Raw genomic sequence first — 24,898 nt, 5'->3', positions numbered from 1 at the left:
CAGCGTTTATTTAGAACACAATAATTTGGACTGGGAAATTAAATGCTTTAAAAAAATCTAAAATTTTCTTTTGGAGTATTTGGGCCTGGCCCATTATATTTATACACCGAACAGTAAACCCAAGCCTTAAAAGAATACTTCTCCTTCAAAACGCAGCGTTTCGTTCGTTTGTATCCGTCTGAACTGAAATCAGCGTTTGTTCTTTTTCCATTTCTCGTATAGGTTTTCTTCAGGTGAATTCAAAATCATTCGGAAGATAAAAGCGGGATTTCGTCTTCGCCTGAATCTTGCGAGGGTAGGAACTCGGATTGATACTTTGGGTGGCTTGAATTCTGAGATGATCATTCCGAGGTTTTTCTTCTGATGCGTTGTTGTGCTTGCGTTTGGTGCAGGGACAGAGTGTTGCCAAAGATGGATCCAGACGCGGTTAAGTCGACTTTGTCCAATCTCGCATTCGGTGGTGTCATGGCCGCAGCTGCCAGAGATTATCAAAAGGTAGAGATTTTTCCTCTATTTATTGATTAATCTATCGGCACAATTCCTTGGTCGCTTTGTTTTGGAGGATCATCGCGGTCTGAGCGAAAGATTCTCGTGTCCAGATTTGGGGTTTTTCCCAATATGAATTTGGTGTGAGTTCTTATTATTACCAGACGTTATTCCCGTACAAGGGTTTCGAATTTCTGTGTATATTAAAAAAAGGATGTGATGAAGCTCTTGTGCTTGTTGTTTCGGTGGTGTGTGTAAATGCATTCAAACTTGTTTGGTTGCCAAAGATTAAAACTTTTTACCGAATTGCCGAAAGGATTGTTTGATGATCTTGATAAAAATATAGGTTTAATGGAATGTTAACGTTGGTGGAAGGACGTGTTAGTGCAGTGATTGGTAGATCTAATGCGTTCTGATGCTTTCTACATTGGGATGTGCAGGAAATTCTAGCACAAGAAAAGGCGCAAGCATCAAATCCCGTCAATGAAGAGATTGATCTTGATGAACTGATGGATGTATGTTCTTTTTTTTTTCCATCTACATTGCTTGCTCGTTTTATTTCTCTATTCAATGCCTATGGTTTTCTATGGAAGACTCAGCTTGCTCATGCTCTGTAGGATCCCGAGCTAGAAAAATTGCATGCGGATAGGATCGCAGCCCTCAAGGTTTAAATCTAACCATTCTAATCTTTCTTTGTTTTTTCTTATGTAAATGGAAAGATATAGATGACTGACCCCAAGATCTATATGGACAGAAAGTAGCCGAGAAACGAGAAAAATTGAAAAGGCAAGGACATGGGGAATACCGAGAGATAAGCGAGGGCGACTTCTTGGGTGAAGTTACGGGGAGTGAGAAAGTGATATGTCATTTCTACCACAAGGAATTCTACCGTTGCAAGTAAATTCCATTTCTTCCTCTCTCAGGCTAGCATTTTCTTCTAAAAAATGCCAATTTGTAACCAAATCCCATACAATGGACCATTGTAGGATAATGGACAAGCATCTTAAAGCCCTTACACCAAGGCATACGGACACAAAGTTCATCAAACTGGATGCAGAGGTCAGTGAAAAGCTTTACCAGAAAGGGAGGAAGAATACGGATTAGTTCTCTCTTTTGCAACTCAGTTTCGGGTTTGGATCCCTTCGTTGTGAACCTAATGCTAGCCAAACTTCAAAATGCAGAATGCCCCCTTCTTTGTTACGAAGCTTGCAATCAAGACTTTGCCTTGTGTTGTGCTTTTCAGGTACATCACTATCTCCTCTCATTGTTATATACACATCCTCTATGTTAAGCTCATACTTGACAAGGTGAATCTGATGATATGCTCAGAAAGGGAGTGGCGACGGATAGGCTAATCGGGTTTCAGGATTTGGGTGCTAAAGACGATTTCGGCACGAAGACATTGGAGAATCTTCTGATTAGAAAAGGTACGAGGGATGAGATCGGATGTGATTGCATCTTCTTTTAGAGAATAGTCACTGAAAGTATGGATCTTTATTAGCAGGTTTTCTAAGTGAGAAGAAAGAGGAGGAAGAGGGTGAAGAAGATGAATGGCAAGAGATGAGACGCCGAACAGTTAGGTCCTCTTTGAACATCGACTCTGATTCAGACTGATTTTCACTTTGAGATCGCATTACTGTTTCTGTATCTTCACTGCTGCTGTTTTTTTTCCTTCCCGTCTTATTTTTTAAAAATGGCTCGAGGCTATGTAAGGACAAATTTGATGTAATATCTTAAAATTCAAATATTTTCGGTTGGATTAGTAATGATTAATGAATTATGCCAGCAAGAGTAGTCTTTTGGCTTGAGATCTATGTAAACCGTGCCGTGGTATTCCAAATTAGGGCCGGTTCGACCGGGTTGGATGCTAGAAATTGGATATTCGTGGGGTGACCGGATGTGATCGTATGGTCATACCGATCATTTGATTGTAGGATTTAAATCCGGTGTCTGTATATATTTACTCGATGGTAAAATTAAGATATTTAATTCACTTTTCTTTCTCCAACTCATTCCGGTTAATCTGCATTATCTACCACTATCAAAACACTGGGGTAATAATGAGATGAAATGAAATATTTAAATTTCGGATATATGGTGGCAATAAATTTGGAATCAGATTCTAAATCCTAAAGTCGGAACCACTTAAATTTAGAATCAGATATCCCTAATTATTCTTGTCCTAATATTCCAAATGACTAGTCAGTCACTCGTTTTATATATTACAAGAAATAGGGGTTACAAAACACAGACATGTCCTCTTGTCCTTAGTTTCTGCCGTTTAAGACATACTTTTCTTAGGGTAGAAGTGGCCGATTCTGTTACGTCTGCGTGTAAGCGCCTCCCTTCCACCTTTCTCCGGACGTGAGTTTCCAGATTTTGTCTGGCTTATAGATTCATTGTTCCAGGTTTCTCGGAACCCTAATTTCTCAGTTTCTTCACCATATCTCGCCTCCGTTGTTCTATTCGCGCCATTCGTAGTTCAGGGCCTTCTCGATTTGCTCCACGGGCGTATCCCCACATGGCGACGGAGGCTACCGCCGCCGCCAAATTCCAGGAATCTGATCTCCGACCGATCCCTCAACCGCCGGATTTTCATCCGGAGGTCGTCGTTCCCGCCCATGACGGTCTCCGTTTCTGGCAGTTCATGATCGCCGGTTCGATTGCTGGCTCCGTCGAACACATGGCGATGTTTCCCGTTGACACCGTCAAGACCCATATGCAGGCTCTCCGGTCCTGTCCGATCAAACCGGTCGGAGTCCGGCAGGCCTTCCGGTCGATTATCCAAACGGAGGGACCGTCGGCGCTGTACCGCGGCATATGGGCCATGGGTCTCGGCGCCGGACCCGCTCACGCCGTTTATTTCTCCGTGTACGAGACCTCAAAGAAGTACTTCTCAGGGGGGAATCCGAACAACTCCGCAGCTCACGCGATCTCCGGCGTGTTCGCCACCGTATCGAGCGATGCCGTTTTCACGCCCATGGATATGGTGAAGCAGAGGCTGCAGATAGGAAACGGGACGTACAAGGGCGTGTGGGACTGCGTGAAGAGGGTAATGCGCGAGGAAGGTGTCGGAGCTTTCTACGCGTCGTACAGGACGACGGTTTTGATGAACGCGCCGTTCACGGCGGTGCACTTCGCCACTTACGAGGCGGCCAAGAGGGGATTGATGGAGATATCACCAGAAAGCGTCAACGATGAGGGATGGCTGGTCCATGCCACGGCTGGTGCCGCCGCGGGAGGGTTAGCTGCTGCTGTGACCACTCCCCTTGACGTGGTCAAGACACAGCTGCAGTGTCAGGTGAGGTGATTCAACGTTTCTTCCTCTTTTGGGTTGTTTTTATTTCAGTTTTATCTGCAATTTCTTAGCTTGCCGTGGTATTCTCCATTGATGGATGGAGTATAAACACTGAACTGTTGTTCGAGTGAGAAGTTTCATATCGAGCTCCTACTTGGTATTAGAAGGAAACACAAAGGATTAGGATTCACAGCAGGTTATTAGTTATATGAGTGAGGGTTCGTTTCAGTTACTATAGTCAGCTTTGGCATATTGGTCAATAAGCAGTAGTGTTTCACTATTGGAGCTTTAAGTGTTTGTACATGGAGGTTATAGGACATATAGCCTTCAGCATTGTCTTGACAGAATATACCAAAGAAATGATTCAGTTTGTGACTTGTGTGGTAGAACGTATCTTTATCGCTTGAACCTGTGAGTTTTTGGTTTGGTTTGATTTATGATATCCTGAAGTGGAACATGGAGTAGATTGAACTACTGTTGAGCTGTAGTATTAGGAGCAGTAGTGTTTCTTGATTGAGCTTTTCGTGTCTGAAGTACAAATGTCACGACTTACACTGCCTTTAGCTACATTTCAGATAGCTGAGTTTTACTGTCGTGTTTCCCACTTTGGCTTTAAGGTTCGCTAGCTGAAAGTTGAAGGGCTTCTGTTATTTTTAGCATAGTGTTTCATGAATCTAGAAGCTGCGTTTCAGAGCTAAATATTGCTGGCTGTAGGCATGGAGACGTTGTGATGGCGAGCAATTGTATAATCAGTTGAGCTCAAGTGTCTGAAGCTCGTAGCTGCAGGACTAGCAATGGTTTCGGCATATTGATGGGTGAATCTAGGAGTTATTGTAATACCCAAATCTAGAATCCTTTTAACAATGTTAGCTCATGATGCTGTCATCTGAGTTGTTTACAGATGGTTTCATAAACATAATCTTTTCTTCTTCTTTGTGTGCTTCACTGAAGTTTTGATGCCCCTCCTTCAAGTTAAATCAGCCAAAAGCAAACTGTGATCTGTAACATGTTTGGTTTGCATAAACTTGCGGCTTCCCTATCTGTTTGCATGGATGTTTCTGTCAGTGTTGTTAACACACACAACCATGTTCAGCAGAGATCGAGCCATCTAACTGCTGTTTTAGTTTTGGATTCACATTTGTTGCCAACCGAGGAATGCATAAGTTGCTTGAAACATTTGCTGATAAATCGTAGTATGGTGTTATTGGGCAGGGTGTTTGTGGGCGGTTCGATCAGAGATGTGGTGAGAACAATCGTGGAGAAAGATGGGTACAGAGGGCTTGTAAGGGGATGGATCCCGAGAATGCTCTTCCATGCTCCGGCTGCTGCTATCTGTTGGTCCACTTACGAGGCCGTCAAATCCTTCTTCCATCATCTTAATGGCTCTTCTTCTTCTTCTTCCATGCCCTGAACCTCTCATATTAAACACCATGAAACTCAAGCCAGTCCATCTCAGTAGCTGCTACACAGAGACAGAGATCTATCTTCTTCAGCTCAAATGGGGATTCATTTGTAAAATTCTTGCAAGGGTTTCAATAATGTTATGCAATAGAGATTAGAGCCCCTGGGTGGGTTCATTTCTTGATCCACTGTTGCTTTCAAAGATCTACTATAGTTTAGTTCCTGTCCGAAAGTTTTGTACTTTTTCTTCATTGTACAAGGATATACAAGTTACAAAATTTGCTGAGTTAAAGAAGATTCACTCGGATTAATTTGTGTTATTTTTTTTTGGGAATGGAGCCGAGTTCATTTTCTCTAAGAAATAATGAAGCCTGCAACAATCTTGGAGATACAAAATGGTTAAAATACTTGAGACACCTCAATCTGATTTCCACAAACGGTTACATACAAGAATGAAGTGTAGGTTTTACAATGTACAAAAGCACAATGCCTTCATGAGCTCACAACTTTGGCAACGATCACAGTAATATCATCAAGCTTTCCTCCTGCATTGTAGATCAAGTCAAGAACCCACCCTTAATCAGAGCAACTGTTCTTTATGTAAAGAATTTCTCATATCAACAAACATGTTGTTGTTGTTGTTGTTACCTGTGAGCTTCATCCCTAAAACCTTCTTCCAGACAGGAACATCAAAACCCTGATTTTCATCCAAAAAAAAAAAACATCAAACCCCTGAAAATACAAGCACAACACCTAAACCATCTTTATATGTTTGACAGTTGGCACATTCTGTAAATCCACTTCTGGATTACGTTTCCAGCCTTAGAGTGTGGTAAAAATTCCCAAGATACAAACACCTCTTGATGTAATTCTAGAAGTTTTAACCTTTCTTATTGTACCCCTTATAGTTGCTATCTCCCGAATGAAATGTCGCCAGTCATTCTTTGTACATGCGCTGCATGAAAATGGCTAATCTGGGTAATCTCAGTTACAGACACTCATGTCATGGTAGTTCATTTATGATGCTATATAATATTACCACTGAGGATATTCAATGACTACTATATCACTGACCAATTACAAATATATTCTCACGAATAATATCAGCATTCACAATCTCTCCCTAACAAGGTCAGGCTTATGCAACAGCAGATTGGTAAGACTACCAAGTTCAAGCTTTTTAATAAGTACTCTGTTCAGTTAATTTACCTTGGATCTTGCTTCCAGTGAGTATGGAGATTCAAAACTTGGATCACTTGAATGGCCGCTCGCCAATTCAGCTAATAACTTCGCTACATTTGAAAGAAAAACTATGTCACTTCTAAGTGTAGACTTCAGAAAATCAATCAAGAGAAGCACGATACATATACATACATACATACCAGATTCCGCAACATTGTCGTGCTTGGTCACAACCGAAACGATCTCATCATCGAATATGTTATCGAAGAGTCCATCCGAACCCATTACGATCACGTCTCCCTTAGTTACTTCCACCACATTAAACTGGTTGAATGAGAAACGTGTTAGAGAAATACAGTAAGGTTCATAAATGCTCTATCTGCTAAGCACTAGCCATTGTCTTCAACACGTGTTATGTTATTCATGAGATGGATTAGATAAAAAGATCACAAGTTCATTTCTTTACAAAGACAAATTATGGAAGCTGAACATGTTTATCTCACCGAGGCATCGAGATATGTTTGACCAGATTCTTCCGAGCTTAATTGGTAGGGGCAGTCAAAATAGTGTTCTTGTGGAGTTGTGGAAAATATGGTCTGACCTGAAAAGATGACAAAGATGAATGAATTAAAAGTACTCTTAGCCAAAGCCTGAATGTGTGATGGATCTCATCAAGTCGCATCTCAAACTAACAGACGAGAGAAGAAATGGACAATAGTCTTAAAGCAACCTTCTCGAATAACCTTAAGTCCAGAGTCCCCAACACTGGCTATTTTCAGAATCCCCATCTCTTCCAGCATGGCTACAATACTATTTCACCATAACAATAGAGGTATCAAGCTATCGAAAAGGATAGGCAAACTGGAGAGCCTTATGACGTGGGAAAAAGAACAGAAATCTCACATTGTGGCAGAACCTTTGGAAGCAGTTGCAGCATGTGATTTCTCTATGAGAAAACCGGGATCGTATCTGACCTGTTTCAAACGCAAAACACCGAAAAATGAACCAATAAAACATTGAAGTAAAACTCCGACTTCAGGCTCAATGATATTCAAACACACCTCTTCATCCTCAACGAGATTTGAAGCATTAGCTATGAGTTCCCGGGAGAACAACGAAGGATCCACATTCTGTTCAACCCAACTGAGCAAGATACAAACTTTTCACCATTTGAGATCAACCCACATCTTTTTTTATCAATGATAAATGCAAAAAAAGGGAGAGGCCCCCTTTTGTTAGGTACCCGGAGACGCCATCGGCAACAGCAATGACACCTCCTCTAAAGCCGCTCACGAAGAAAGCATCATCCCCACCTTTCTCTGACTGTATCAACACTATCGATTTCGCATGAAAAATCCCTTCGCTTTGGGTATTTGTTAACCATTTGATGAAAAAACCAGAGCATGTACCTTATCGGGATGAGGGATAGCGTGAGCTCCGACGGACAAAGATAATTCAGACCTAGCCGGTTGCACAAAATGAACAACTTACGGTACAATTGAACAACTTCGGGCAAGAAAACTCAAGAAGAAAAAGCGGAGAGACGAAGAGAGCAGCATACCGAAGCGGTTTGAGTTCAGACGAAGCACCGCGACAAAGGAACTTGCAAGTGTTCCTGGAAACCGAAGCTGAGTTGGGAAGGTTGAGATAAAACAGAGGAGGCAATGGACGTGGGTGAGGAGCCACCATCCTCGTTACCGGAATCTCCATTACCCGCTGCGTGTTATTCTCTCTTTCTCTCGCCCTTCCTGTGGTGATGGGTTTCTTAAATTGCAAATTGCGAATATAAATTTTTGATAATATGGTACTTAAACAAAAGCACCAGTGGTCTAGTGGTAGAATAGTACCCTGCCACGGTACAGACCCGGGTTCGATTCCCGGCTGGTGCACACAATAGAGCTGTGAGGATTCCTGCTCCTGCGGCGGTTGGGTCTGTCGCATTCTTCTGACTTTCCTCGGACGATATACAGCCATGTCTGAGCTCTTTCTTTTTTTTTCCACGAGTACAAACTTAAATGCATCCCATATACATAATTAGACAACAAACATGGGACAATGTTACAATTACAATGTCTCTTCTCACTCGTCCCTTCAACCAAACATACACGTTCCAACGAAATCGCGGTGAAGAACCAATCTAAAGCCATACATATAAAAGGCACAAATTCTCTGTCTCCTTTTCGCAGAGAGGACCTGAACAATAAATAATCAGAGGGCTCCGACTTTGTTACAAGTCTATTAACAAAATTATCTTTTTCCTTTTTTTGTCAGCAACCACCCATTCCAAGCTCCAGTCTTTCTCAATGCGCGGAGCTAATCTCACTAGCAGACAGTGACGACCCTTCAGACTTCACAAGGCTTGAGCTGTTGCTACTTATCTCCAGCCCTTGCAATCTCCCTACTCCGTCGTTATGCAGGAATTCCGCTACAACTTGAGAGTTTATTGGAACGCCCAGACTGAACACAGGCATCTGCATACTCTGACCGTTTGTTGGAACGCCCAGAAACATCGGGGGTTGTATACCCAATGACTCTTTAGCCTTTCAACCTCTTTCCTCAGGGCTACGTTAAGAGCTATTTATCCAGAAACAGTGAAGAGTTCGTGTTGGTCATACAGAGTAGGTAAACCCAATCATCATCATCACAAATGCGTATAGATCGGAGAGCAAAATGTAGCTGTCTCCTTTTCGCAGAGAGGACCTGAAGAATAAATAATCAGAGGGTTCCGACTTTGTTATCAGTCTATTAACAAAATTATCTTTATCCTTTTTTTGTCAGCAACCACCCATTCCAAGCTCCAGTCTTTCTCAATGCGCGGAGCTACTCTCACTAGCAGACAGTGACGACCCTTCATACTTCACAAGGCTTGAGCTGTTGCTACTTATCTCCAGCCTTTGCAATCTCCCTACTCCGTCGTTATGCAGGAATTCCGCTACAGCTTGAGAGTTTGTTGGAACGCCCAGACTGAACACAGGCATCTGCATACTCTGACCGTTTGTTGGAACGCCCAGAAACATCGGGGTTGTATACCCAAGGACTCTTTAGCCTTTCAACCTCTTTACTCAGGGCTTCGTTAAGAGCTATTTATCCAGAAACAGTGAAGCGTTCGTGTTGGTCATACAGATTATGTAAATCGAATCATAATCATAAATCATCATCATCACCAAATGCGTATAGATCGGAGAGCAAAATGTAGCTGAATCGAGCGTATTACCATCCCGCAGCTGAGCCTGCTGCTCCATTGCTTGCAACCTGATTTTAAGCTCTGTATTTTCGGTAGTCAGTCCATTTGTCTCTCTGCACAAGACCAGAAAACAAGTGGACAAAGACATCGGTCTTTAGCTATAACTGAAATAGGATACGACTAGAAACTTCCATATCAAGCTACCCACCCGGTGGTTCGTGCACGGCGTTATGATGAATGTGAGAATCAAGAGTCCTTTCATCCTGCAAAACCCTGAGAACGCACATCAAAATAAGAGCAGATTAAGAACCTGGAAGAGAGAGTAGTGGCTTCGGTTTGGAGTGTCTGAACTTTGCGCTCCAATTCCTGAATATAGCGAGCCTTTCTCTCCTTGGAACGTGCAGTAGTGGCGTCCGATGCTTTTTGAAAATCCTCTTCATTTTGCATAGCTGATAGTCTGAGAGGAGACAAAAAAATACACAGACAAGTGGAAAGTGTTGTTGATTAAAATATATGCATAAAATATAAAATTTAGGCTCTTTTTTTTTTGTTTTGGTGCATTTTGTATCTATAGAGTTTTAGTTCTGTTTTATATTGATAGTTTATGTCAACAAGCACCAGTGGTCTAGTGGTAGAATAGTACCCTGCCACGGTACAGACCCGGGTTCGATTCCCGGCTGGTGCAAGAGCTGTGAGGATCTGCTCCTGCGACGGTTGGGTCTGTCGCATTCGTCTGACTTTCCTCGGACGATATACAGCCTTGTCTGAGCTCTTTTTTTTTTTTTTTATAATTATTATTATTATTATAAATGCTTATTTTTAAAAATGTACAAATATATAATGGTCTCAAAATGAACTTGTACGCAGTCCTGAAAGAGCAAACAAAACTTGCTATACATATCGGTTTGCCAGATTTGTTTCCCGGTGTGCATCGTGGTTCGTACCAATTATATGCAATTGGGCTTCTTCGTTTTACATGATTTTATATACTTTAAATTGGTTGGGCTTTACCACTTGATTTTAATGGGCTATTTTGGGCCTCCAAATGGGCCTGCCTCCCCCCTCTTCAACTATATATCACCCCCGTCTTTGCAAAAGAAAAGATCCCACGCGCCTGAAAATGAATGACATCTCGTCTTCTCCAGCTTCTCCCATGGAAGGTTCTTTCTCTGCTCTTTTTATTTTTAAATTTTTTTATTGGCGAAGTCTTTGTTCCATCCCCTGTAACTCGGAAAATCTATACGTACATGTTTCGCTTTGAATCTCTCCGTCTCTCAGTTCTTGGCATTTTTTTTTATTGGATTTTGTTGACTTTCGTTGCAGAGAACAACGTCGGGAGCGACTCCGACACGAATCCGGAGGAAGATTCGCCGGACTATTACCAGCCGATCTCCGCCGTCGATGCAGACAGCGATGATGAACCCGAAGACCATTCCCATCCCGTCGACGGAGATGACCTCCGTCACGACCGCCTCTCCAACGGCCACTGCAATCTCCGGCAAGCAGAGCATCGGATCTCTTCCATTGGTCTGAACGGAGGATCGGAGCAGAAGAGCGATAGCGAAGAAGAAGAAGAGGAGGAGATGCCGGAAATGGCGATAGGAAGGGCGTTTGGGGAGGACGAGCGGCAGAGGAGGTCGCCGTTGACGGCGGAGAACGCAACTAGGGTTATGGACGCAATGCGTGGGATCTCGTTCCCTGGAACAGCTCCTGATTGGGTATCTGAGGTTCCAGAGGATCGATGGATCGATCATCTCCGCAGATTGAGATCCAGCATTCAGAATTGAAGGAGTGAGATCTGAAACCTTTCCACAAAGGTCCCCTCCATCGGTTAGTTGTTGAGGAGTGGTCGTTTTCCAGTGATATGAACTTTAAGAAAAAGGAGTCGTCTCCAATTATTCAATACAAAACTTGAATCTCTTGCAAACTCTTGAGTTGACCCTCAGAGATTCTTGCGTAAACTCTTCAATGACATTTATAGTTCAATAGAAGGACCAAAAACCAAACAAAAAACCTACATTGCAAGTAGAATGGTCATTTTTCAGGCACTGACGTTTTCGATTTCGGCGCTTCTGTCTACTCTCTTGATGATCCCAGCAATAACCTGCACGCGAATTCAGAAGAACAAAAACATGGCACAGATAGATACATGGCATCAGGGCAAGATGAATCCAAAAAAGTCCCAAGTTTTTGTCGGATTTGAAAAAAAAATATACCTTTCCTGGTCCCAACTCATAGCTTTTCTGGAGTCCTTTGGACAGAAGGGTCTTCACAGTCGTCTCCCACTGTACCGGAGAAGTGACCTGTGACATTTTTTAAACACGACCCATGTTGGTCGATTCTCTTGTTGTAGAGTGTGTATATAACACGTAAGTATGTGTATAACCTGGCGAGCAAGTATCTTCTTGATAGCGAGTGGGTCAGAATGAGGGAGGGCATCGACGTTGGAGATCACTGGGATCCTTGGAGTTGCAATCTCAGTTGCTGCAAGTGCCGCCTCCAATCTCGACACCGCCGGTTCCATGAAACTTGTGTGGAATGCACCCGCTACTGCCAACCGCACCTTTCAAGCCGAGGAATATCCAGTTTACCCAAAAGGATTTATTAGAGCAGTGAATCATTTATGACTATGTATGTGTGTATATATGTATATAACAGTACCGTCATCCGGGCCTTGAATGACTTGGCTTTGGCTTCGACAGCCTCGATTCCCTTGATACCTCCAGATACCGCGTAATTGCCCTGTAACCCGCAGAACCCCACGTAAAATTTGATTGTTACAAAGATCAAGATTCGAGGCGATGGATGAAAAGGGTCTCTCAGAGTACAAACCGGGCATAAATAATTCGCGATCTGAACTCTGTTTCCTTCATCTACTTCCATGTTTGCTGCATCACACAACTGTTGAACTTTTTCTGAATCCAGACCTATTATACTGACCATGCCACTCTTGGCCGCATCCGCAGCTGCCTGCCTCAGGCATATTTCAACAAAAAGCTCGGTCATCCCAGAAATGTTCTTGCACAAAGCAAAACATAAGCTGGAAAAGGGCTCATAGAATTCACCTGCATGGCTTCTCCGCGCAGTTTTACGAGTTTAAGGCCGTCCTCAAAGCTTGGAAGTGAAAGCAAACGAAAATATGGAATATGTTAGCCGTCTATATCTAGTAGCCAATTGCTTGGTGACAAATTTAAGATACCATGACGAAATTGGACTTGCTGTTGATATCAATTGTTCCACAGATGGATTTCAAGAACTTTGAAGCAAATCACGCATAATTATGTCGGCTCCTAACAATATCGGATTAAATTCTGGGTGATTTAAGATAACTAACCTGAAGGCTCCGGCAAATGCGAGAGCAGTATACTCTCCCAGGCTGAGACCACAGGTCACATCAACAGAATCGATTATTTGTTGGCCGCTTTCACGAGCACGGATTAATTCAACTGCTGCTAAGCTTGTGACGTAAATAGCAGGCTGGGAAAAGAGTGATGCCAAAACGTTCAATCACAAGCCGGATTCTACTAAGCAATCCCCTACTGGTCTAACATCACATGTTGTGTTAAAGCCGGTCACATATTCAAAGAGAATTCCTTGAAATTCTTAAGTTTTCCGCAAGAGAAAATACGCTAATACGCTAGATGAAGACAACGAAAACCGGGGCATACATCTTCTCAATCATAAAGACCAATGAGACATAATTAAAGCCGGTCACAGATTTATAAATTTACCTGGCTTATGACAGTTGAATCGAGCTTCTCTTTTGGACCATTCAGACAAATATCCAGAAGATCATACCTGCCGGCCACCATTTACGGATTCATTCATTTTTGAGAAAGTAGATTCCACTTCAGTAACAAAAGACTTCAACATAGGAAGACAAATGTTATACCCCAAGATATCGTTGGCTTTCTTATACAACCCTGCAGCTGCGGGGACGCTCTGAGCTTCTTTCCCCATCCCCACAGCTTGTGCACCCTGTGAAATCGCAATAGAAAAATGGCATTTTTTTTAATTATTTTTTTCTTCATTCTTGTAAATATATATCATGGAAATCAGATCTTCTCGAACAATGGAGATGACTATATTCTGGGGCACTTCCAAAGACCCAGGAAGCAACATTGGCAGAAGATTTGGATCTCAGAGTATATTGGTTCTTTTACTTCAATCTAAACAAACTTGAATGTGATACAAAGCAAAACAATGGGATTCAATGGTCGGGGCTCTATCATAATGCAACTAGCTAAACAGTACGAATCCTAAACATAATCTGAAGTCTGGGATTTTCAAAATTCAGGCTAATTCTCCGCATTTTCAGCGTTGTACAATCGAATTCGGCATTTCGAAATCTCGAATGTCACATATCGAAACCCACATTACCGGCATCGCATGATCCAACCTATAAAGAATTCACTCATCGGAAATCAGACACTACGCGGAGAGAGAGAGAGAGAGAGAGAGAGAGAGAGAGAACAGAGTACCTGGCCGGGAAAGAGAAATGCAGAGGAGGGTTTGTAATCGGAGAACAAGGCGTCCTCGGCGGTGGTCTGAGATCCGATGGAGGCGCTCATGAGAACCCTAGATCGGCCGAGATTCTTGACGGCGAAGCTCTGGGACGCATTTCTGGTGAAGCTCAGCTTGTTGAAGGAGACGGGATGGAGGAGGATGGAGGACGAGGATGAAAATGCGACGGCGGCCATGGCGGAGGTAAGGGTGCGCAGGATAAGAGACGCCGGAGGAGTGCGTACGATGAGAGGGGCAAACTTCACAATTACACCTTTTGTGTCGCATTGATTTCATCGATACACCTCAAAAATTCTAAAAATTTTTTTTATCAGATTTTACACCTCATTTCAAACAAAATGACCAATATAACCTTATATACAAAATATCTAAAATATTCTTATATATTTAAAATAAAAATAAAAAAACAAATTTATTCTCTCTCCTCCCACAATATTCTCTCCCCTCTATGTTTAAAAGCGCCATTAATGGTTGAAATTAGAAAAAAAAAATCTTCTCTTTTTGTGTTTCTTTTTACGAAATTCGAACGAATATATAAAATAATAATAAAACCCAATATTTTCTTCTTATTATTATTATTATTATTATTATTATTATTATTGTGTAGTTATTTCTATTGTGCGTTTTGATATTATTGATTAAAATTAAGATGAAAATAGTGATAAAAACCGAAATTTTAGTTTTAATGATAAAGATATGAAGATAATGAGAAGATTCATTTGTATTTATAACAAAGCAAATCAAATTATACATAAAGAATTTGTTTTATATATATTTAGTCAGTTTAAAATTACTAATATAATGAATTTTTTGATGGATTGATTATTTAGTATGTTTTTCTAAATTATCCTGAAAAATCTACTAAAGTCGTAAATCAGTATCAATTATTAAGTTACAATTATGAAATTGTTCGTAAGTGCCAAATAATTAGTTAAAAAAAATCAAAAGTCAAAATAAGTAAAAAACATATTGAAACACGTCGGTCAAAAAAAAATATTAAAAAAATCAAAAAGTTTAAAATGTCTAACGTACCGAAAAACGGGAATAACCAACTTATTACGACTTTATTAAAACTTATTTGCGATTTCACGAATCAGAAAAAATATAACGTAAAAAGTGTATTTTATCGATATATCTTCGAAAGATGATGAATATATACTAATTATATCAAGATTAAGTGTTTAAGATCATAAATCACAAATTTACTAAAATCTTGTACATTTCTTTACATGCAACACTAATATATATTAAACTTATATAAACACATTCAACCATATTATATAAACTGCATAAAAATATTAAATTTGTTGAAAATATTAATGCAAACCGATTACTATCACTTAATTGAAAATGCCTTCATCATCGGTTGACAAAAACAAATCAAAAATTTTCGATTTTTGAATAATTTTATGATAATTCGTTAGTAACAAATAAGTCGTAATCGAATCGTAATTATATACGACTTTCTGTACTCGTTCATAACGACTTAAATACGACTTATATGCGACTTCACGAATCAACTAAAATTTTCGATTAAAACTTGTATTTTATTAATAAGGATTATACAGATGAAAAGTATAAACTAATTATGTAAAGAGAATAAGTTTTAGCTCACAAGTCATAAATTAATTAAAATTTTGTACATTTATAAACATGTAACACTAAATTTTATTAAACAACTACTCACATATTCAATCAAATTACATGAATTGAATCAAAATATCAAATTTGTTGAAATTTATTAAAATTGTTAATTTATGAAACAATTTTACGTGATTAATATCAGTTTATTGTTGTATTCCATCATTATTTGACTTGTCGAAATTCGCGATATTTTTAACAAATTTACAAAATTTCTATAGTGGCAAATAAGTCGTAATCAAGTCGTAAATATGTGGTTGTGACCGATTCTCGAGATAATATTACTGACTCCTTCCTGTTTGGACCCATTTTCTCTAGTTATTTTATCCACGTGGCTTTATATATTATTTTAATTTTTTATCTTTTTTATGCACAAATTTGCTTCCCGAATAAAAACGACTCAATTACAACTACTTTTTTTATGACAATTTTCACTCATTATTTACAATTTTTTTTTGCAGTATCTACAATTTCCTATATTTAGTTTATTTATGAATAAATTTGATTTTAGAGTAATTGATACTATTTTTTGGGTACGATAGATGAATTACAATATAATTCATATGCTTTCTAAGAATTCCATTACTTTCATATAAAAATATTTAAAATATACTTTTATCGAAATTTTATTCGTATCGTTAAAATCCTAATAGAATTCTATTTTCGGTGGACAAAATCATAACATAATATCAACGAAAACTGGAATCGAACTCTAAACATCACATAAAATGGGCGACCAAAACCAAATTTCTACCGTTATTCCTCAATCAAACTTTTTAAATGTTAAACCCAAACCAAATTTCTTATCCAATCGAAGAAATGAGTCGAAATACTAATATCGATATCAGAAGAAGAAATCGTTATCATTCTCCTCTCCATATATGCTTTTTCGGCCAACCTAGATGCACCCACTTGAACCTTTCTCGTTTGATGAAGACGAAGGCGACCCTTTCATTTTTCACAATTATGTATTTTTTTCGTTCGATTTCGGTCGATTTTGTACGATTTCGGTCGATTTTACACGATTTTGGTCAATTTCGATACAAATTTCTCTTCATCGACCTCTCTCTCTACGGATTTTTTTCTCTGATTTTTTGTTTTCAAATCGAGGATTTTTATTTTCTGATTTTTTGTTTCAGATTTTTATTATTAGTGGCTGATTTTTTTAATTCACACGTGGATATTGACACACGTTCTTCTTCATTAAGGTTTTCAGCTCACTCTCATGTCTCACGTGGGTATTTACTCACACGTGTTTTATTAAGGGTATGAATGACTTTTTCCAATTTTTTTAAGGGTAACGTTGTAATTTGATAATTGCTTATGCTTTTGTGGTGTATCCATGAAACCCGTGCGACACCAAAGGTGCATTCCTGAAGTTTGCCCCGATGAGAGGGGAATTTTACTCAAATGAGCGACTTCGGTCGCACTATTTCACGTGTACACCAGAAAAAACATAACACTTTTTTTTCGTGTGAAAAGAGGAAATTACCCTTAATGAATACGCGATTTTTATCCGTTCGAAAACAACTTCGTTATTACGACTTCGTAATTAATTCTAAATATAGTTACAATTGATTCTAAAAAAGGTGGCAAAAAAATCATCTGTCTTATTTTAGTGGTATATCAGTTATATGTTAGTCGAATAAGGTCGCAAAAAATAAAACGAAAATGGTATTTCGGACTTTTCCAACCAAAAAGTGGGTTAAAATTGAAATTTTTTTTTTTTCGGTGGTGTACACTGAAATTGCTGCGACCCAAATGGGTTATTTGAGTAATATTCCCCGATGAGAGTGCGGTGAAGCAAATGCATACAGGTGAAGAAAATGTGTTTTTTTTTATAACCTGCATCAATGGCTTTTAATCCCACAAAGCATATATAAATGAACGGGTATTATAAAAATACCCTTACTTTACTATTTTGACTTTAGGTATACCAATTTCCAACTGTTACCCTATAATCCATGTGACCAAAAATTTAATCTTCCTCATATTGGCCATAACATTAAATTTACGATAATCACACTCATTCATTATGTTTATACCTTATATATTTCACTAATCATTTGATAAAAAATTTATAAATTCAATGTTATGACCAATATGGCCAATATTAAATTCCTTCTCCAACTGTAACCCTATAATCTATGTGACCAAAAATTTAATCTTGCTCATATTGACCATAACGTTAAATTTACAATAATCACACTCATTCATTATGTTCATACCTTATATATTTCACTAATCATTTGATAAAAAATTTATAAATTCAATGTTATGACCAATATGACCAATATTAAATTTCTGGTCACATGGGTCACACAGGATCACAGTTGAAGAATAGTATAACTTGAAGTCAAAATAGCAAAGTAAGGATATTTGTGATATATTGCCAAATGAACATAGCTACAATTTTAATATATTAAAAATAACCTAAAGAAAAAGGCTGAAAATAAATAATATATATAAAAACATTTTAGTTTGTTAATTTATTCTAAAAATTAACAACATACCATAATAACTTTTCATTGTTTTTAATTGTTAATTATATGGTCATGCAAAATTTGGGAAGAAGATTCAAAACGAAGCTTATGATTATGAACACATAAGACATCATTCTACATGACATGGACACTTTTTACACATACGAAACAACATCTTGTCGGAGTCTCTCGAGCCGCCATCATGTTTTAATTATACGGACCGTAAAGTTTACATCTTTGAAAAATACAAATCTGAGACTCTTTCAAGCTTTTATACGTAATCTGCGACTTGTAGTTCATGAAATCTGTCTCTTTTGCTACTTATTACTCTCGCTTTGTCCCCTCTTATTTCAAGAACCTGCAGAATACAACCCCCGACCATTATGTGTATGTGTATGTGTATGTGTATGTGCATGTGTATGTGTATGTGTATGTGTATGTGTATGTGTATGTGTATGTGCATGTGTATGTGTGGTCAAAGTCGGTGTGAATACATACCTCAGGTCTAGAATCAAGAACACCGCTGGACATTCCCACATCGACTCTCCATATACTACAATCGTATTCACTGCAAATAAATAAATAAATAAATAAATAAAAACCCACATTTCATTATATGACATACATGATACATGATGAATCATTCTTGATCATATGGTGTGAAGCATTTTTATGAATAGATTCAATCTCATACTCAAACTCTATCATGTTAAGACAGCAAAAAACCGGAATGTCTGTAGAAGGGTTTGGACACAAGTACCAGTTAATGCCCGAGAGCTGTGGAGTATGCCCGACCACCATTCCCTTGGCACCAGCCGCTTCCAGAGTTTCCCGGAGAATTTTACTTATCTGATGGGGAAAAACCAATCTTTGTGTATCACTTGAGAGACATGGAAGTAAAAGGCGGGTAATACATTGTATAACAACTTGCCTGGTTAATCTGATAGTCTTCAAGATCCGAGGCATCTCTAGAGTAGAGTCGGCTCCAAACTACGCTGTCGTAGCCCCGGGTAGCGATGAAAGGCATGTCAGGACTCTCTTCTTCAGTGTCACCTAATCCTCTCATCCATTCAGAGACTTCCTTGTTCATCCTCTCTAAGCCGTAAGCGACTGTGGAGGTAACAACATACTCCTATTAGGCATTTCAGACATTATAAGACTAAAGCCTCTTCGTCCTGAGGACGAGCTGACTATTGGAACTATTCCAAGGATAAAAAGAGCGTAGACACTCAGAAAAAACTTGCAGAAAACGATTAGGCCACCATATCGAGGAAAGATACAAATGAACTCATGAGAGAGATGGTTATATGTACCGTGGTGGGGAAGAAGGCCGCCATGGCAGAAAACCCAATTGTTAACCCTCAGCATAACACCATGACGGGCCAATTCGCATGCTAACCGGCCACCTTGTCTGAAAAGTATCGATCTTGCAATCACCCCCTTTTGCCTCTGTCCTAATGTTTCCGCATAACTTATCATCATCAGACACATGCAGATGCAGCACCTTAAACTCAAAGGAACCACTGAACATCTGACTAGAAAAAATGTTTATAAGCATAAGGGAGTAAAGAAGTTTTCAGTACCTTCACCACATTCCATTGATCCCAATGGTTTTTGGATCGTCTCCTATCTTCTTTCCATTTTCTTGACTCGACAATCCAGTTGGTAAATGCTTTGTCCCAGTCTTGCGCATAGTCAGACAAGTACTCGAGAAAATCAGAACACTCATCATATGCCCCCATATCTACATATCTGAAATCTCCTTCAACGTTCATCGTCTCATGGTTCCCATTAACCTAAACCCAGAAAAAAAAACGGTATCATTACTATGTGACCAATGTGATACACCAACCGAACAAGATTTAAAAGCTACTATGTTCCATCAAATACCCTGAACAGCGAACCAAGACGCAATTAAAACCCGTAGTTACATTTCAAATTTCAGTCACACGAACCTGAAAGACAGCTCCACCGTTAGCCTTTGCCTGAGAATCCAATGACCTCAACAATGAAAGTATCGCGATCTCTTCATCACCACGATCGAGGATATCTCCCAACTGAACTAATACCTTCATGTTTCAAAGATTCATATCGTCACATACGTTGTTATCCATCCAAATGACGCCCCACCAATGCTGATTCTATTTGAGAGTTGCGAGAGGACAACGACCGTTTCCCATTAACAAGTATTAGGGGAGAAAGGCAAAAACTTTAGTTCTATTCATCTAGTTAGCATGAACCAAAACTTTTGAAAAGGGTTAAGCTTGATGATCTTACACAATTTCTTGAAAAGTCGAAAGATAAACAATATTTTCTCCATGGCATTACAAGAAAAATAAATCAGGTGAATCGAAGTTGGTCTTTGAGAAAAGCCACTTCACACTCAAAAATCACTGAAACTGCATCTGCATATACAGAACTTGGTGACCGCTTAAACCCTGCGCATTTCCTAAATCCCAATTCCAAGGCAATTCCACAGATAACTACTGGAAGAATTCTGAAAAAAATTACGGAAATTTTGTTTGGTGTTTGTGGAATGAGTAACTAAAGGATGATACAGAACATACAGTGTCTTCGCCAATCCATTGGTCTCTGTCGTCAGAACTCAAGACGCCGGCCATCTGAAGCGCAGCTCTCGCTTTGCCAAGATCCCCATGGAGGTCTCCAACTGCGCAAATACCCAAAAGAAAAAAGAATTCATATTACACTGCGAAATCACAGAATCTAACACCAAACAGGGAAAATTTCCGTTCCACGTCAACTGTGACACTCAAAGATTCGACCTTTATAAAGTTTTCGTGACGAACCTGCGACAATACGACGATCAGGGGCAGATACGAACGTGGGTGGGTCGCCATTGACGACAATGGGCTTCAGAGCAAGATCCGTACACTTGGTGCTCAGCGAGGGATGAGGAGAAGAAGAAGAAGACGAAGAAGAAGGGTCTAGAAGCTTCTGGGGATGAGAAGAAGGGAGAGGAGGTAAAGAATTCAGGCAAAGGGAAGCCATAGTTGGAGGAGGCGATCATCAGTTACAGTTGATGTAAACTATGAAGGCCTTCGACTGGTGGTGGAAAGCTCGTCAGCAAGGCAACGTTTTGGGCCTATCTTTTCATCCTCTGGCTGTGAATTTTCCTCTCCATATTCATTTTTAAAATTAATATTAAAATATAATTGATTAAATAGTATTATTGAAGCGCATATACTTTTGCGTATTTGGATTCGAAAACATTCGATCGAGAAAAATCAAAAGTACATCTTTGAAGAAGAAACCCAAACGATAATCCGCCCAATCCAGCTTTAGGGCATATGACAAAATCCAAAACCTAGAAATTGAAAAGTACAGATCCAACGGTGGAGGATGGCGTCTGGTTTAGCATCTCGGAAGATCCAACGGCGGAGGCTGCACCGTCTGAAGCTCTCCTTTCCCGTTCTTCACCAGGAACGCCATGGCAAGACCCCACCCGAGGTGCGAGTCGATGTGACAATGCATGAACCAGATTCCTGCGTAAACATTCAGATTATAGAAATCGAGATTGTCTTATATCGAATAGATTCAATTTCATTACTCGTTTAGGTTTTACGGATCAGGGGATATGATAATTACCGGGATTGTCAGCGATGAACCGGATCGCGACCCAACCGCCGGGTGGCGTTCCAATGGTGTTCCTCTCCGGTGGGTCAACGAGGTTGAAATTAGCCGGGTCTCTCTTCGGGTCAAAATTACCAAAACCCGACCCGACAACGTAGAACTGGTAACCATGGAGATGCATAGGATGATTCTCTGGTGTGACAATGCTCGTGTCCTGCAACACGATTTGAACTCTGGCCTTGTACCTGAGCTTGTAAACTTTGGTCCCCCGACGCGGCTGCCACAGCCCGCGACTCACATTTCCGGTGTAGTCAAATTTCACGGGCGGAACCGGCGGGAAATCCACCGTGAAAACTCCCGGAGTTCCCTGGTAATAAGCCTGCATCAGCGAGTTTCGCCTCGGGAGCACGAACGAGACGTTGTTCATGCTGGCCGCAAACCTCGTCCCGTTCGGGCCCTGGCAACGAGGGCTGTTCGGGTTTGTGCAGTTGATGAGTCCCAGCCCCACGGTGAAGAACAAGTTTTCGTCGATCTCGAGTGGTAGCCCTTCTCTTCTCATGGACCGTAGCCGATTCGTGAAAGCAGTCGCCGTGGCCGTGTCGTTGAAACCGGGCAGACGCGGGAAGGTTGGAGCGGTCCGACGAGGTGTGTTGACGTATTCCAGTATTGCAGTAGTCGTGGTATTGTCGAAGGGCGCATTCGCGCTGTTATAGGCTCGGGCCGCAATGTAGTAGCGGCCGGGACGTTGGTCTGCGGTCAGGAGTACGTTCATGGTCTGACCAGGAGCGATCATGACGACGCTTGTGGTGAAGGGTTTGGTGTAAGCTGAGTCGACTTCCACGACTGTGAGTGGGTGGTTAGCAATGGCGAAGAACAGCTCTTGGTTCATTGCAGCGTTGATGAGGCGGAGCTGGATTGTCTCCCCAGGAAACACCGGAAAACGAACAGTTTCTTGGCGGGAACAACGGTATAGGTCACCAGGTTGGCCATTGATCGTGTAAGCGTCGGAGACATTTGGTGCTGCTCCGGTAAACTGAGCTAATCTCAGGACATCCATGGGGTTTCTGTCCCACCATTCCCCTGGTTTCAGACACGAACAGAGAGTGACAATGTCAGAGAAAGGTCTAACCTTCCTGTACGAGCGAGTCTGTCTATTATTTACCGAGAAGAATGGGGATGTCTCGCTTGGGCATGGGGAAAGGATAAGGAGAGCCGAGTCGTGGATAAATGATGAGAGCTCCATAGACGGTGGCTCTGAGCCACCGGCTATGGGCGTGCCACCAGAATGTACCCTCTTGCCCCTCGATCATGATCCTGTAAGTATAGCTCTGACCCGGTTGGATTGGACACTGCGTTATGTACTCCGGTCCATCCGCCCATGGGTTCCGAAGCTGTCGGATTCCGTGCCTGTCGGAAAACAGGACACAAGAAAGAAAGCAGTTTTGAGTGTGGGAGTGTCAGTTACTTGCGCGGCAAGTTATGTCTTTATCTAAAAAGGGTGAAGTATTTTACCAGTGGATGCTGATGTTGTATCGAGCTTTGTTGATGACGGTGATGGCGAGCGAGTCACCGTTTCTGACCTCGAGTGTCGGACCAGGGAACTGACCGTTCACCGTGATGGTCTGATGAGTTCTGCACAGCCTCTTCACCGGCCTCGCCTCGATCTAACCCACGAAACGAGCCGAGTTTCTTATCATCTCTCGGAAGGGATCAACATTTTAAAAAAGGGACACGATCGAGATCGAAGAACTTACCACGAATTCACGGACGTGAAGTTCGGCAGAGGCGAAAGAAGCGAGAAGAGTAAAACAGGTGAGAATGGCGAGGAATCGGGGGGGAGCCTGAGGAAGAGACGCCATTGTTGTCAGTCTTGTGAAGGTCTCTGTAAGTGGAAGGTGGCGAGTTTTGAATGGGAGGAGGGAAGAGGTATTTATACTTCATACACTCTCTAACTAAATGTGAAGCAGTTGGACTATTTGTATAATTTTAAATATTGAAAATAATATGAAAAACAAATTAGGTTTAAATTCAGCAACGAGGAGAAACATGTCCACAGGAGGATTTAGTTGATTTGGTTCACCAACTAGAACAATTCGGTACTAAGATTCCCTGTTGATTGGTTATTTATAAATGTAAAGGTTTAAGTGGGAAGAGTCCATTCAAATAGATCGTATAAATATTTACATCGTGGCAAAATACGTATACTTATGCATAAACGGTCCATTTTATCATATTATTGACCAAGGTTATTTGCATCTATAACCCTTGGAATGTGCTCGGAGATGCTACAAACTACGTATAATCCTATGGTGATACGTTAAGTGCCAATCAATCTTACAAACTAATTCAAAGCGCATGATCATATTAGGTTATTAAATTATTACATAATTATATTTTTTATAACAAATTAAATTTGTCAATCTGTTGTGTATATTTGGTTTAACAGATCCGGCCCATCAAATTATAAAATGCATTAGGTTACTTAATCCACACGCTAACCATGTAGACCTTCTCTTTGAATTAGGCTGCCTGTAAATTGACACCTTGGGTTAATTAAAAAAAAATGTGAGGATCATGCTGCTTATATTTTATGTTATTTCAGTTACATCTTTTTCCGCACCAGTCTTACAAATTAATAAATAATAATAATAATAATAATAATATTTTTTTTGCTATAAATAATACTCCATCCATCTGTTTCAAAATATTTGTGGTTTTAGAGATTATTTTTTGTTTCTAAATAATTGTCATTTTAGATTTTCTAGGTAATTTTTAATAAAAACTTCCAATTTTATTCTTAATTAAAAATATCAAACTTCAATAGAATATTAATGTGAATATGATTTAACAAGGGTGTATATATGACTTTTTAAAAAAAAAATTAAAAACTGTGAAAAAAATCTAAAATAACAATTATATCGAAAGGGAAGGAGTAACAACTTGTTGATTGCATTGCTTCTTAATTTTAATATTTTCGAGTTTTTATTTTAATTTTTGGAAAGTAAGTTATGGATGGTATATTGGGCCTTCAGTGGATAATATATATGGGCCTATTTAACAGTACTAATAAATCCAGAAAAAAAACGAGCCCATTGAGTGAACCAGGCC

At 40.1% G+C, this 24,898-nt stretch overlaps 7 protein-coding genes and 2 non-coding genes across 9 annotated transcripts; 5 read left to right on the top strand and 4 right to left on the bottom strand.

The window, feature by feature from the left end:
* The first annotated feature begins 178 nt into the window (after window positions 1-178).
* On the top strand, window positions 179-2,253 carry LOC104800774 (thioredoxin domain-containing protein PLP3A-like). The gene is made up of 9 exons (XM_010523690.1): window positions 179-295; window positions 393-495; window positions 927-1,001; window positions 1,104-1,151; window positions 1,241-1,383; window positions 1,473-1,545; window positions 1,668-1,729; window positions 1,816-1,913; window positions 1,991-2,253. The coding sequence occupies exons 2-9, from the start codon at window positions 412-414 to the stop codon at window positions 2,098-2,100; spliced, it is 693 nt and encodes a 230-aa protein (XP_010521992.1). The 5' UTR covers window positions 179-295; window positions 393-411; the 3' UTR covers window positions 2,101-2,253.
* A 483-nt stretch (window positions 2,254-2,736) lies between these two features.
* LOC104800773 (mitoferrin-like) lies at window positions 2,737-5,496 on the top strand. Its single transcript, XM_010523689.1, is given in 3 exon segments — window positions 2,737-3,787; window positions 4,997-5,007; window positions 5,009-5,496. Coding segments are annotated over 3 exon segments (978 nt in total). The 5' UTR covers window positions 2,737-3,007; the 3' UTR covers window positions 5,196-5,496.
* A 74-nt stretch (window positions 5,497-5,570) lies between these two features.
* Window positions 5,571-8,115, bottom strand: LOC104800772 (probable protein phosphatase 2C 26). The gene is made up of 11 exons (XM_010523688.1): window positions 7,929-8,115; window positions 7,777-7,828; window positions 7,611-7,690; window positions 7,429-7,510; window positions 7,271-7,341; window positions 7,098-7,177; window positions 6,871-6,968; window positions 6,568-6,691; window positions 6,395-6,477; window positions 5,834-5,882; window positions 5,571-5,730 (listed from the first exon to the last, which is right to left on the bottom strand). The coding sequence occupies exons 1-11, from the start codon at window positions 8,075-8,077 to the stop codon at window positions 5,678-5,680; spliced, it is 921 nt and encodes a 306-aa protein (XP_010521990.1). The 5' UTR covers window positions 8,078-8,115; the 3' UTR covers window positions 5,571-5,677.
* Window positions 8,116-8,185: 70 nt separating this feature from the next.
* TRNAG-GCC lies at window positions 8,186-8,256 on the top strand. Its single transcript has one exon. It is a non-coding gene; the product is annotated as a tRNA-Gly (tRNA).
* Window positions 8,257-10,165: 1,909 nt separating this feature from the next.
* On the top strand, window positions 10,166-10,236 carry TRNAG-GCC. Its single transcript has one exon. It is a non-coding gene; the product is annotated as a tRNA-Gly (tRNA).
* A 405-nt stretch (window positions 10,237-10,641) lies between these two features.
* LOC104800770 lies at window positions 10,642-11,542 on the top strand. Its single transcript, XM_010523685.1, has 2 exons — window positions 10,642-10,711; window positions 10,875-11,542. Exons 1-2 carry the CDS (start codon window positions 10,672-10,674, stop codon window positions 11,336-11,338), a joined length of 504 nt encoding a protein of 167 aa, XP_010521987.1. The 5' UTR covers window positions 10,642-10,671; the 3' UTR covers window positions 11,339-11,542.
* Window positions 11,422-14,349, bottom strand: LOC104800771 (malonyl CoA-acyl carrier protein transacylase). Its single transcript, XM_010523687.2, has 10 exons — window positions 14,033-14,349; window positions 13,444-13,529; window positions 13,283-13,349; window positions 12,886-13,028; window positions 12,617-12,665; window positions 12,384-12,521; window positions 12,213-12,293; window positions 11,938-12,114; window positions 11,768-11,854; window positions 11,422-11,655 (listed from the first exon to the last, which is right to left on the bottom strand). Exons 1-10 carry the CDS (start codon window positions 14,249-14,251, stop codon window positions 11,593-11,595), a joined length of 1,110 nt encoding a protein of 369 aa, XP_010521989.1. The 5' UTR covers window positions 14,252-14,349; the 3' UTR covers window positions 11,422-11,592.
* Window positions 14,350-18,292: 3,943 nt separating this feature from the next.
* LOC104800768 (shewanella-like protein phosphatase 1) lies at window positions 18,293-21,295 on the bottom strand. Its single transcript, XM_010523683.1, has 9 exons — window positions 21,007-21,295; window positions 20,767-20,867; window positions 20,155-20,268; window positions 19,783-19,995; window positions 19,513-19,648; window positions 19,131-19,309; window positions 18,960-19,048; window positions 18,698-18,767; window positions 18,293-18,557 (listed from the first exon to the last, which is right to left on the bottom strand). The coding sequence occupies exons 1-9, from the start codon at window positions 21,206-21,208 to the stop codon at window positions 18,471-18,473; spliced, it is 1,191 nt and encodes a 396-aa protein (XP_010521985.1). The 5' UTR covers window positions 21,209-21,295; the 3' UTR covers window positions 18,293-18,470.
* Window positions 21,296-21,402: 107 nt separating this feature from the next.
* LOC104800769 (laccase-3) lies at window positions 21,403-23,961 on the bottom strand. Its single transcript, XM_010523684.2, has 5 exons — window positions 23,545-23,961; window positions 23,303-23,454; window positions 22,953-23,197; window positions 21,806-22,870; window positions 21,403-21,702 (listed from the first exon to the last, which is right to left on the bottom strand). Exons 1-5 carry the CDS (start codon window positions 23,647-23,649, stop codon window positions 21,572-21,574), a joined length of 1,698 nt encoding a protein of 565 aa, XP_010521986.1. The 5' UTR covers window positions 23,650-23,961; the 3' UTR covers window positions 21,403-21,571.
* Between the last annotated feature and the right edge of the window lie 937 nt (window positions 23,962-24,898).

Source organism: Tarenaya hassleriana, unplaced genomic scaffold (assembly GCF_000463585.1).
Source record: "Tarenaya hassleriana unplaced genomic scaffold, ASM46358v1 Cleome7, whole genome shotgun sequence".
NCBI classification, from domain to species: Eukaryota; Viridiplantae; Streptophyta; class Magnoliopsida; order Brassicales; family Cleomaceae; genus Tarenaya; species Tarenaya hassleriana.
The sequence above is the reverse complement of the archived record's forward strand: the minus strand, read 5'-3'. Positions and strand labels throughout refer to the sequence as shown.